Below are 13,616 nucleotides of genomic sequence, written 5' to 3'. Positions count from 1 at the left end.
CACACACACATGTATGTATGTGTATATATATACGTATATGTATATATATGCATATATATGTAGGGAACGCTGGCGATAGGAAGAATATTAAATTCTAGGCTCCCGGCCGACCATTAGACCGCTGCACGTTATGCATGTGTATAAGGAACGATAGTGGCATTTTCTTTATCATCGTTAATATATTTGCGCACACAGATACTTAACGCAAGAATATGGAAGCTCCTGCAAGGTCTCATCTTCATGCAGTAAGAGCGGGCAGGTCAGGTCGTCTCTTACACTACCTAATAGTGGGGGTAGCGTTAACGTGCACGGTTGGCCTGCTACTACAACGAGCTGAGGCGCAGCAGGCTGCTACAAACAATAGCACAGGCGGATCAGATGAAGGTCACTTGCTTTTGATCCCCAGCTACTCTGATGAAGAGATCGCCCAAGCAAAGCACCACCTCCGAAGCCTCACGAAGCCGGCAGTTCGAACCATCCACGTATAATATTACACCTAGATTTACTCATTCAATCAATTTTGTATCCACCGCACAATTGCTGAATATTTAGCAGCCCTATTAATTACATACCTATTAATTTTTAGCCACATTGATTGCAGAGTCCCGATGGAGACATCGTCGATTGCGTTCTGCGTCACCTGCAGCCTGCTTTCGATCATCCCTTGCTCAAAAACCACACTCTTCAAGTACTCCTAACTCTTACAATTCAGAAAACAGCATCATTTCTTTTCCTTAGAATATTTTTCCCACCCTTCAAATCAAAGCCAATGCTTAGGCTTAACCAGGATTTAGATTTGTAAATCACTCGAAATCGTCCAAATGCTGGGATTTAATAAATTCCACCACCATCTTACAAAAGATGGGGTTTTGCTAATGACAAAGTGTCTTATGGCATGGTCAGGCTGGCAAACTATGTTAGTTTGTAAAACTATATTAATCTACTAAAGTGGTTAACATACCTCCTTCCTAATGGTGACTGTGTCGTCATATAACCAAGCTCCGGTAGTGTAGATGATGTGGGGTTCGAGAGAGGTTGGTTGGTCGAACGATATAGCCGGTGAAGAGACTAGTCAACATGCTTTGTGGTATATTAGAAGATAGGGTTTGGTTGGACATTGAGTTAGGAAGAATGTCGAGGTTGTATGTAAGCTAGGAAGCATGTAAAGGCTGTATGTGGTATAATGTAAGATAGGGTTTGGTTGGCCATTGAGTTAGGAAGCATGTCGAGGTTGTACGTAAGTTAGGAAGTATGTAAAGATTGTATGTGGTATAATGTAAGATAGGGTTTTGTTGGCCATAGAGTTAAAAAGCATGTTGAGGCTATATATGGTGTAATGTGGGAAAAAACGTTCTTGATGTAGGGCCTTCTCTCCGAGTTTGTGAGTTGGTTAGGCCCACACAAGAAAAGAGGGTCTGTGGCTTACAGATTTACGCACCAAGACCACCTTCATTTGATTGGTGATGGTGGCGACAATGTATACTTTTCAGATCTCATGGGGAAACTAGAGATCATTGTTGCTTTTTGCTCTTCGATGGTGAGGTTCTTATTGTGATGGTGGAGATAGTCGAAGAAAAGACAAATGGTCCCATCATGAAGACCACAAAGAATTTTCTTTCAAAATCTTTAGAGAGTGTTGCACATTTCTAGAGGATCTAGAAGATGGGATGTACCATGGACTAGGCTTTCACCTACCATGGCTCCTTGATTTAATGTTGGCTGCCATGATCGTGCTTGATGAATGTGTTAGATATTGTGAGTGCCTATATATATGCAAGGTGTGCTTATGAAAGTGTGAAGCCTAAGTGTTGTGCATAGGCTATGAGGGTTGAAGGTGTGCCCATGCATGCTCCCCCATGTGAAAAGTCTAACTCCCTGGCAGCTTTCTTCAATTCCCTACTGCATTCTTCGACTCTTATTTCTCCTTTCATTGACATTTACCCGTGATCATGATTATGGAGAATTAAGGTCATGAAGCTTTTGGGGCACCATTGTACTAGGTTTGGGCCTATAAACCAAAAGAAATTAAGCTTGGTGGGGTGACTTATTTTTTATTTTTGATTTTTTTTTCACTTTGGGTGGTGACTCTTATTTTTTATTTCTTTGATATTTTTCACTTTTGGCTCAAAAAGAGGGGTTTTTTCATGCCAAGGTATGATGTTTGAGGGGTCGGTTGCTGGCAAGGATGGGTTTTCCAAAAGAATGGTATGCTAAAAGAATGTGTGGTACCATGGCCACGCTTTCACCCACTACACCACTCATCCAAAAATGTCCCTGGTTATATGTTGATAGCATGGTGAGGGTAAGGTGCATGCACACTTTGTAATATTTAGGTTCCAACAAGTGCCCATGTGCTTTGATTGGTCTCACAGTTTGGTCTATTTAATCATGGACAAATATGAGCTGTGCTTTGCTTCTTTGAAGTGTGTTTGGTTAAGAGGCTGCTAGTGGTGTACCTTAATTTGATATTGCTAGTGGTAGCGGGCTCTTTTGAGTAGATCTTGATTCAGAGTGATCCTTCTTTATGACCCATTCAACATCTCTACCTCCCCCGAGTATTCAGTGTTATGGTACGGCACGATAAAGTGTACTGAGGTGAGGGAAATTTGAGCCCAATGGTGATGGTTATTTTTTGAAGGAATTAAGACTAACCACGTTGAGATAAGGGGCTACTTTGGGTAGTTGAAGGATGATGTGACATTTTTTGTTAATGGATAGGTTACTCTATAAATGATTTGCCAAGGGTGGTCTTGGCCTATGTATGAACAATGGCTCTTCAGATCTTATGGATTATTTTTGGGTCTAAGGAGCATGAATCATCCTGAATTCTAACTACTGTCTTGGCAAATGGATCAAGAAGATCCAAAGTTTACTTTCTAGGTTGTTTGAGACAGAGTGGGGATAAGGTGGTGTCGTTAGAGTTGGTCCTTGCCCTTGCTGTTCCTTATACAAGGATTAGGTCCTTGTTCTCTGTATATGTATAATCTGTTCATGTGAAGTAAAATGTGAGGAAGAGGGTTGGACAGCACAAACAAGACCCAATGCATAAGAGGGGGGATACATAAGTTGAAAGACCAAAATGCAACGAGGTGGTCCCCGAACATATTGGTGCAGGTTGCTTGTGATCTTGGAATGAGGTTGGTGTACTTACCTCTCTGTGAGAGGGTTTCCTTGAGATTATGTCTTACTACAGTTCGCTTAGAACATGGATGCCTCTACAATCTTTGTGACAACAATGCATAAAATCTTGTTAGTACTCTCAGTTTTTTTATATATTTTCTTGTGGGTAGTAAAGTGTCGATTTTTAGTGCACCCACACAAGGAATTCTTTGAGAGCAAGAATTTCAGTTATAAAATGTGTATACTATGATTGCTCACTATTTCTAGTGGGGGGAACCAAAATAAGTAATTATATACTCAAAAAGGAATTGGCCATGCCGTGGGGTAGAATATCTTTCATCCAGGTTTCTGTGTAGCTTTGGCCTTTGTCCACTTATTGGTGAAGTAGCTACGTTGGTGACTATGATAAAGCATGGATGGGCTCCCTTAGCACGGCTGGGCTAATAGGACCTAGGAAGTATAAGCTCCATGTTTCAAATGATTATTTTGAAATAATGATCTAGAAAGTCTACGCCCCATTTTTTCCAAATAGTTATTCCAAATTACAAAGCTTAAGGTTATACGATCCTTCCCGCAAACCTTTGGCATTCATCATAGTGTTCGAGAAATTCAAATGCATCTCCAAAGTGTGCAGCCCACCACAATCTTGCTTAGAGGACCTAAGAGGTTGTCATGTCCCGAACAAAGTTTTTTGTCTATGAAAGAATGGGCTTACTCAAGTACTGTGACAAAATCATCTTCATGAACACATTAATTCCCCATAATTCGACCTTACCCTTCTTGTAAAGTGCATTCCCACCTACGAATTTATAGGACCACCTTCCTAATGAGTATATGGATCTATTCTTCTTGATGGGATAGTGCCAAAGAAGGGGACAATGTCTTCACTCCATTTCGGTATACGGTCAATGTGGTGTGGAACAATGGAGCATCGAGATGACCACGTTTCACTCCTAGAGAGGGTTCTTCATTTGGAATTCTAGAAAGGTGACCGGTTCAAATAATCACAAATTTCTTTTGTACACTGATGGTGAAATCAAATTCCAAAATAATGAGCAACCATCTGTCTCCCATCTGTTGATGCACCCATGGTGTAAGTCTTATTCACCAAATAAAGGAATGCTTAATGGTTGGCAGAGAAAATAAATTTTGTAGCTAGGAGATAATGTTTGTACTTCTTTATAACATGTACTATGTCTAAACCCTCTCTCTCAGTATTAGTATAATTGCATATAACATCATTGACTTAAAAATAGTGTGGATCCAAGCCTTCAGTAATTGATAAGTTATTTATAATCTCCAAATTTATTCTATCCCTCATCCATAGTACCTCTTGGGAGAAAGAAAGGTATGTTGCTTTTCGCTCATCCATGGCACCTCTTGGGAGCAAGAAAAGGTAAGTAGCTTTTCCCTCATCCATGGTACCTTTTGGTAGCAAGAAAAGGTAAGTAAATTCTCCCTCCTACATAATAGTACCACTTGGTAAGCAAGAAGAGGTAAGTAGCTTCTCCCTCATCCATAGGTCCTCTTCGTCTAGCAAGAAAAGGTAAGTAGCTTCTCCTCTTCATAGAAAAGCTAAGTAGCTTCATCCCTCATCCATTGAAGTACTTCTTGGTCTGTGTGGCTAATCTTTTCTTTGTACCTTAACACAAAGTAGAAACTCAAAGATTTGGCCACAATGTGCTTCTTTTGAACTTTATAATAAACCTTATGCATGTGGGGTTTGTGTTATTGCTTAGAAGAAAGTGTTAAATTGTAGACTTATAGACCACTTAAAGGTCCTTATATTTGTGCTCTTGCTAAGAAGAAAGAGTTAAATTGTAGACTTATAGACCACTTAAAGGTCCTTATGTTTTGTTATAATTTAATGCTATTTTTCAATATGAGAGTTCATGAATTAATCTTTAAAATGACTCAAAATCATAATCACCAAAAATTTCACATTAATGTTATTAATCTTTAAATGACACAATCAAGGATTTAATATTGGCATAATCAACTAAAATATTTTCACATCATAAATTGTGCGAATAAACGCAATGATGCAATCAATGTGATGAGCAAATCAAAAGCTTTCAAAAAGTCTTGCAAAGAAGTGTGCTAATATGTACATAAAGACCTAGAGTATGTAATATCATGAGACCTATTTGTAAATCTATTCTATTGACTTGGTTATCCCTCAACGAATTGCAAGTGGTGGGTCGGCTCTTTAAAGTGACTTTTCTTTTTGAGGAAAATCAAGATTCCAATAAATGCAGAGGATAGTTCAATTTTCAATAAAAACCACTTTTGAGGTTGCTTTTTGACCTAGCCACCACTATTTAAAGCTTATAATTTGATGTGTTTTTGTTAATGGTTCTGAGTTTGTCATTGTCACTAACACTGTAAACACGTCTCTCGCTTTGGCATCACTTTATATCCTTTTTGGGGATGGAGAAATAGAAGAGCCTAAGCAACTACGCTAGTGGTGGGGTAAATATATTGATGCACTGTCCAATAGGTGAATAAACGAGGGTTGAAGTCTCCATATACGTTAGGTTGAACCTATTATCACAAATATACAATTTGTTAGTAGGCCGCTTTCCTTTCTTGCACACCAAAGCAAGGTAAGCTTAATCCAAGGCAATTATATTGTATTAACACACACTTCCAATCAAGTTTACACGCTCTCAATATTGCAAGGGAGCTCGAATTTTCATGTGTGCAATATATCCTTACCATCCATCCTGTTTCAATGGTGTTTAGATCTGTGCCCTCGTACTGACCAGCTGTGAGCCACAGCTGTGCAACGCTCATCTCTTGATACACTTCCACGAAAGGCTTCCATGCATTGAAAGTCACGGAGCTTCCATAGACGTCCTTTATAGGAGCCCAAGTGGCTATTGCATACTGTATAAACATTATCTCAACACTGTAAAATTAGAAGAGAATCAGTTGTTGGAGGAGGCCATATATGCATGCAGTCAGTCTTGTTAGTTACCTCATGACCCGCATTAGAGTAGAGGTGGTGGTCGAGAAAGTTGGTCTTTTGCGTATGGTTCTCCTGGCCGGACCTCATTTCTGCAAGTATATCTGAGAGCGAGAGCCTGCGGCGGATGGGAACCGTGGCAAGTGGGCACCTCCCTTTGCTATGCCAAGCTTGTCCTCCAAACTCAGGCTCTTTGCTCGTTGTTAATTTGGCGCCATTCGGCAGTGAGCTCGGATGTTCCTGTGATAGATAGATACCCCACATGCACTTAACCACATTATGAGCTTATCACCAACTTTAAACTCCAAAACTTACAAAACTTTTAAATCGAGCTATCACTTCACCCCCTTAGTTGATATTTCACAAGGTTGGTTTTTATCTATGCACCCCACCAAAAAAAAAAAAAGTCTCCTACCTTTTAGATGCCACCACTTACTAGTTATTAACTACTGTTTGAGGACCCTCAGAAAATGAGGTGGAGGCTTCTTTCTTTTCCTCATGAGCCTTCGCATACAATCTAAGGTGACTTGTTTGAGGACCCTAAACATATATATGGTGGAGGCTCTCGCAACCGTTACAAAATAGGTGCTTCATCTCAAGCTCAGATTCCTACCAATATAGCTTCATCCAGAGCACCCTTATAGGGCGTGAGGTTGCACTGGGATAGTGCACTAAATTATGTTTGATCTAAATAAATCACAAGCTACATCTCAATAATGCACTAAATTATGTTTGATGTATTCATATTTGAGAATGTTTCTACTAATGAGATCTTATTAATGTTTCCTGAATTGGAGCAGAACGCATTCTATACGACTGGATGTTTTGATCTGCGGTGCCCTGGCTTTGTACAAACTAGCAATACGATACTCGTGGGAGGGGTCATAACTCCCCTCTCTGTCTATAAAGGCGAGCAATTCGACATTGACATCCTTGTGTGGAAGGTATAATACGCGCAGTCTCATCTACTCTCTCTCTAGATTCAAAGTAGCAGAGGCTCATTGCTATGAGAGATTATATTGTTATGGTTCTCATCATAAGCTTCTGTACATGATGGACAGGATGCTACAACGGGAAATTGGTGGTTGCGCTATCATAATACGAATGTAGGCTACTGGCCATCATCCTTGTTCCCACATCTCTCGCAGTCTGCACAAGTTCTTCAGTGGGGGGGAGAGATCATCAACACGAGGCCCAATGGGCAACACACGGCCACGCAAATGGGGAGTCGCCACTTTGCAGAAGAGGAGTGGCAAGCAGCATGCTTTGCGAAGGAGCTCCAGTGGGTGAATGGTGATAACGATATACAGGGGGTTTCCGCGCATGACTTGATGCTCACCACCACCGACTCTGATTGCTACGACATCCAGGCCACCTCCTACGACAACTGGGGAACCGCCATCTTCTTCGGAGGGCCTGGAAGAAATCCCAAATGCCCTTGATCAAACGCACGGCCTTGGCGTATTATGTTAAAAATCTCTTTGATACCTTTGTTGTTAATAAGCGTCATGCTATGAAGTTTGAGTTTATTTGAAATTATCGCCAGTTTAAGCACTTCGGCATAAAAGTGTGGGATATCCTTGTTTTTTTTCTAAAATGTTAGTATAATTTTTTAAAGGCGGGGTGGGCAAAGAGAACTGCACACAGAACAATACTAGCTTGCTTCGAGGACCCTTAGCACGAGATCTCTACATAAGCCAAAAAGAGGATCAAAGTGATTTTTCTTTGGGTAATGAAAGAATAAAATAAAATTTGTAATTATTCATCTTATTCAAGGTCCATGGCTCCAAAGAAGCCAATTTTTAATGCGATCTCCATGTCTCCTACATCTTCCAAGCAAGGAATTAATAGGGAATTCATTGGCATTCATAGAAGGATTTGAGAAGGTACTATCGATGGATTCAATAGAGGATGATGAGGTTCCTCTCTGTTGTTTTCATTGACATTGACATCCGCAACAACTATATTTCATCTCTTTGATTTATCTATGAATTAGATATTGTCTCCAACTTTGCATTTGTGAGGTATGAATGTTATGTTTCTCACCATCTTTATCATTATTTGCTTTGAAATGCAAATTCTATTATGTACCACCATTTTGGATTCAGAAAAGCAATACCATAGACTCGGAAGGGGAAAAAATAATTTTAATAGTATCCAATTTTAAAACATTGCAAGCTCACATTGTTGTGGTAGTACAAATGTATCGCGAAGATCTACCCATAATTTTGATGAGTTTATAGCAAAGAATCCACTTTTACTATTCTCACAATTGCATTAGGACCATTGTAGAGATTTGTATCACTTGAAGAGGCCATTACTCCATAATCAAAAGTTCTGCTTCTCTTATCTATATGCTCCACATGAAAGTGATGACCATGTGGCCATAATGCTTAAATTTAACGATACTATAGCAATTTTACTATCATTAATATGTTAAGAAAAGCTATTATTAATATGCCAAGAACAACAAAACATTTCTTCAAATGGGACATGTACTTGCTTACATCCCTTGATTGCCTAAGAGTATCTTCTAGCCACCTAAGTGATAAATTATTGAGGAGAAGTGCGAGCTCTGGTGCGTATGGAAGATCCCTATGAAACTTCTTCTAGCATTTGTTCTTTCCACTTATCCCCCTTTGTACCTATTAATCCACTTTTTTCATTTTGGAAGGATTTAAGATACATAACTTGTTTACCGTTTCTTGTAATAATTCATTCATCTTATGAGTGATCCCATTTAGTTATGGAACCTCTGCAACTACTTGCTTATAATCTTTTTTGTGACAAAGTCAAGGCATATGAGGATCTATTTGGCTAAGAAACTCTGAGATATATACCATGATTCTTGCTGTGAGGCTCCAATTTACTTGTTTATGGAAACTGCATTTAACCTTAGTTAGAGAAGAAATAAAGAAAAACTAAATAAGAAAAGGTATTATCACACATACTTTCGACACAACTCCCAAAACCACTACACATAAAAAACTGGAAAACATTCTACCTTGAACTCGTAAGAGAGAGGGAGGGTGTTCCTCTCCACACTTCATGATGGTATACATGTGGGCCTCTTAGGCATTGTGTACACATACATGTGCTACCAGCTCCCCTTGGCTTGTGCACTATCATGGCCTTGATTTTTGGATGCTTCTTGGGATTCCATTGCCTTGTAATCGGTGCTCTTGGTTCTCTTGGTTGGCAAGTTTGGTTACCTTCTAGGTGGACTCTCTAGTAGGCTTGGTGGTTGTGGTGATTTATTCTCCCAATTCTTTTACCAAGAAATTTCCTACAAAATCTTAGTAGCATCTCCCCCCTTATTTAAAAAAATATTGCCCCCTCTATCGAGTGTAACTCTTCATGATTAAATAAGAAAAATTACCCCCTCTATCGAGTGTAGCCCCTCATGATTAAATAAGGGTTTTATTTTTTGATGATCTTTTATGGCGAGCTTATAAGGTCATTGGACATGTTTCATTTGATTTTAGTATAAACATGACCATATTCAGGATGAGTTTTCAGCAAGTTATGGCCAATTTAGGTTTTGGGCCTAGGGGCCTCCACAAACTCGACAAGGCACCCATAATGGTGGTACTGACTTGTCAATCCCCCAGGCCCAAAACTTAAAATAGCCATAACTTGCGCAAAACTCATCGGAATATGGTCATGTTTATACTCAAATTGAGTGGAATGACAATAACTTGCTCAAAACTCATCAGAATATGGTCATGTTTATACGCAAATCAACTTGAATATGGTCAAGTTATGATAAGTATGTTATCAAAATATTTGGATGCAAGTTATGTGTAGTATAATTTATCGGGTGTTTTAAAGAAAGAACTTTTGTCTAGGTCCTAGTAGGGAAACCTAATTTGAATAGTCTATATGGCCAAAGGCTGTTGGCTAGTAGCACCGAGCCCACATGTGCAAATGTTGCAAGACCAAATCTATATTGTTTTCAAGGCTTGGGCGATTGGGGGATAGCGTAATGGTTAGTGTAGATGATTGCTTTCTGTGAGGCTTAATTCCTATTTGGGGCCATATAATTAGACTAATAGTGTGTAGGTCACGCACATTAATCATTAGTATACCACAAGTCACTACTTTTCTATAAACCATGGTTTATATTGTCCTTGTGGTCTTGGAATTGTATTGTTTTCAAGGCTTGGCAGTGATTGGGGGATAGCCCGATGGTTAGTTTAGATGAGTGCTATGCATAAGGCTCTATTCTTATTTGGGACCATATTATTAACCAATAGTGTGTAGGTGCACATTAATCATTAGTATACCACGAGACACTAATTTTTTGTAAACCAATATGGTTTACAATATTTTTGTGGGCTTGAAAATTTTCAAGAGCCAACACTAGTGCAAAAATTTTCCCCCACCCTGCCTTGCACCCCACAAAATCTAGAATGAGCACACCGAAATTTATGCTAAGCCCCTTTTAAAAAAAAACACCATTTAATGTGTATTTCACCGTAAGGGCTCGGGGATGGACAAGGGAGACTCAGTACCCTCGGGGGGAAACATTTCCAAGGCCCTAAGATTTCTCGCAATGGATGCCGATAGTTAGTAGTACCGACTACGCGCAGTCCGAATCTATACAAGGTTTCTGGACAATAGTATGACGGTGGTGATGAGAATAAGGCAAGGTTTATATTATGGACACTGCACAATAATATGACGGTGGTGATGATGACTTTGCGAGGGCGCAATGACAGACATCTATCGGCCAGCGACGTCCTCTTGAGCATTTTAGTATTGTCTAGTTTCTTCGTGCATGTTGTGCGAGGAAGAAGTCTTACAGTCGATCAAGTAAGAGACTCGCTAAGTGGGTACACCAGGGAGGATGTCGCCAAAGCGCATCTGCAACTCCGAGAGCTTATCAAACCATCGGTTCGGAGCATCCAGGTGGACGAAATTATCTCATTAATTAGGTCAATGCAGTAATTAATATAGATCAAATCATCAAGTAATTAATATAGATCAAATCATCAATTACTTTGATTCGGTGCGTTTATTGATCATATAAACGTCGATGCATGTTATGTTGTCTTGTGAACCCTACAGAGTCCCGATGGAGACATCATTGATTGCGTGTTGCGGGAGAAGCAGCCTGCGTTAGATCACCCGTTGTTAAGAAACCATACTATCTCTCTTTTTAGCTAAGCACCTTAGATTCAATCATGCGTACTGTTAAAAGCTCCTTAAGATTTAGTATATCGACATATTATTAGGTTAACAGAGATTAATGCATACACTAACAGGAATTCCCGAGCTTTTCTCCCGATGCAATTAAACGCAATCCACATATTATTAGGTTAACAGAGATTGCTGCACATACTAACAGGAATTCCCGAGCTCTACTCCCGATGGAATTAAACGCAATCCTGAGATGGATAATTATCCGCCAGTTTTGATCGCGGGTGCGCAGCTTTGGCATCTTAATGGCATCTGTCCAATTGGAACCTTCTTTGCTGTATATTCTAGAGTCGTGCATTGTAAACAGAGGCGCTTCTCACGAGATTTTACAGGAAACATCGAGGTCAGTTAAATAATCAAATCTCGTGCTTGATTAATTTCAAGTCGATTAGGATAATGATTGAGTCCAGCTTAAGCCCATAATTTTTTTAAAGGAAGTACATGTATTTGCAGTTTGCCAAGGCCGTGTATTCCCACGGCCAACCCATATTTGGAGCCTCCGCATCACTCAGCATATGGAATCCTCACGTTGAGAATATAGCTTCTGAGATGAGCGCGGTCGACGTGTGGCTGACTGCTGGATCCGCCTTAGACAACACCCTCAACACGGTCGAAACTGGATGGTCGGTAAGCTCACTAGCCTCAAACCTTTGCATACATATTGAGACCTTCAGGGGGTCCCTAATTAACATCTAATGTGATTTCTTATCCCCTAAACATCTAACATCAAATCTAAAAATTACTGTACTAATAAGCTGTGGAACAGTCCTTATAAGACATTATTCTAACACTTCTCCATGTTAGGTGAACCCTGAACTCTATGGCGATAACCACACCCGCCTTTCCACCTACTGGACGGTGGGTTATAAATCTTTGATGGGATCAAGTGATTCAAAATCCTCATGTACAAGAATTGCTTCCTTCTCATGTTTTGTTTCACTTCGCATGCATGCAGAAGGACTTCTATGTAAACACAGGATGTTTTGATCTCACATGCCCAGGCTTCGTCCATGTGGCATTTCAAATTGCCATAGGTGCAACCATATTCCCTACTTCTACCAATAAAGGCCATCTAGTTGATGTCCCTTTTCGTATTTGGCAGGTGAGGTTATTGATAAATCAATCAAATTGGATTCTCCTTGAGATAAATGTTGAGCCATAATGCATTTTTTTATGTACAGTACACATTTGGATATGTTGAGCTCATTGACTGTGATATATGCCTATGCTGACGTTGTTTGTAGAATCTTGTAACTCATAATTGGTGGCTAGCATATGGCACAGTTGATGTGGGATATTGGCCATCAGAATTATTTACAAATCTAGCACAATATGCAGACACAGCTAGTATTGGAGGATCGGTGATCAACTCGAAAGTTGGAGGAGTACATACTACTACTGAGATGGGCAATGGAAACTTTCCTAGCAAGGGTGTGGATGTTACAGCTACTTATGCCCACTCCCTGCAGGTGATGACTTCACCAAATATACTCACAGATACAAGGGAAAGTGATGTCGTGCTCGTCACTTCCGACCCTGACTGCTACAATATACAAACTACCACTCATGCTGCTATGGGCACCACGGTAGTCCTCGGAGGGCCGGCACATGGCCCTGGTTGTCCATGATCCTCACTTCATGCCCTCTAGTTCTGCATAAACCCATATCGTGCACACCAGCTCATGCGTAAACATCCCATGGTGGGAGTTGCATCATGGGAAGGACACTGATATTTTTGGATATTGACATTTTTTTATGTTTTCTGTCATGAGTGGAAAAGTGATCCATTGATTGAAAAACTTTTGGTTCTTGTTTTAGTTGTCAAATATTGCATGTTTTATAGTATATTTATGACCAGCATCCAAAGTATGCATGTATGCATACTTTGTGATTATCTAACGTCCAAAGTATGCATCGAGTCTTTACATGTTTGATGTGAAGGCATTATAGCCTACTTTTAATTAGGCTTGATTTTAAGTATACATACTTGTGATTATCTAATATCGTAAGTATGCATTGAGTCTTTACTTGTTTTATGTGAAGGCATTATAGTTTACTTATGATTAGGCTTGATTTTTGTTAGATGTTTTACCTATAATTTCTCAATGGTTTTTAGTAGACAAATTAAATTTCATATGCACATCACAAAATACACTATCTTTTTTTTCCCAAAAATCATGATATGCCCATCACAAAATACACTATCTTTTTTCTCCCAAAAATTATGATTTCTAAAGAGCAAGGCACTGCCCATCAAAAACCAAGCATTAATCTTATGGTTAACACCCGAGTTTATGCATACTTATGATTGTAAACATCCTACATT

General features: G+C 39.6%; 1 protein-coding gene across 1 annotated transcript; it reads left to right on the top strand.

Moving 5' to 3' along the window:
* The first annotated feature begins 212 nt into the window (after positions 1–212).
* On the top strand, positions 213–12,918 carry LOC147637745 (uncharacterized). Its single transcript, XM_086799024.1, has 9 exons — positions 213–482; positions 602–688; positions 6,889–7,032; positions 7,150–7,374; positions 11,439–11,633; positions 11,744–11,917; positions 12,095–12,148; positions 12,246–12,392; positions 12,535–12,918. The coding sequence occupies exons 1-9, from the start codon at positions 213–215 to the stop codon at positions 12,916–12,918; spliced, it is 1,680 nt and encodes a 559-aa protein (XP_086655150.1).
* The last annotated feature ends 698 nt before the right edge of the window (positions 12,919–13,616 follow it).

The sequence above is a fragment of the Cibotium barometz genome, chromosome 6 (genome assembly GCF_041138505.1).
Source record: "Cibotium barometz isolate CiBa-2024 chromosome 6, ASM4113850v1, whole genome shotgun sequence".
NCBI lineage: Eukaryota > Viridiplantae > Streptophyta > Polypodiopsida > Cyatheales > Cibotiaceae > Cibotium > Cibotium barometz.
The sequence above is the reverse complement of the archived record's forward strand: the minus strand, read 5'-3'. Positions and strand labels throughout refer to the sequence as shown.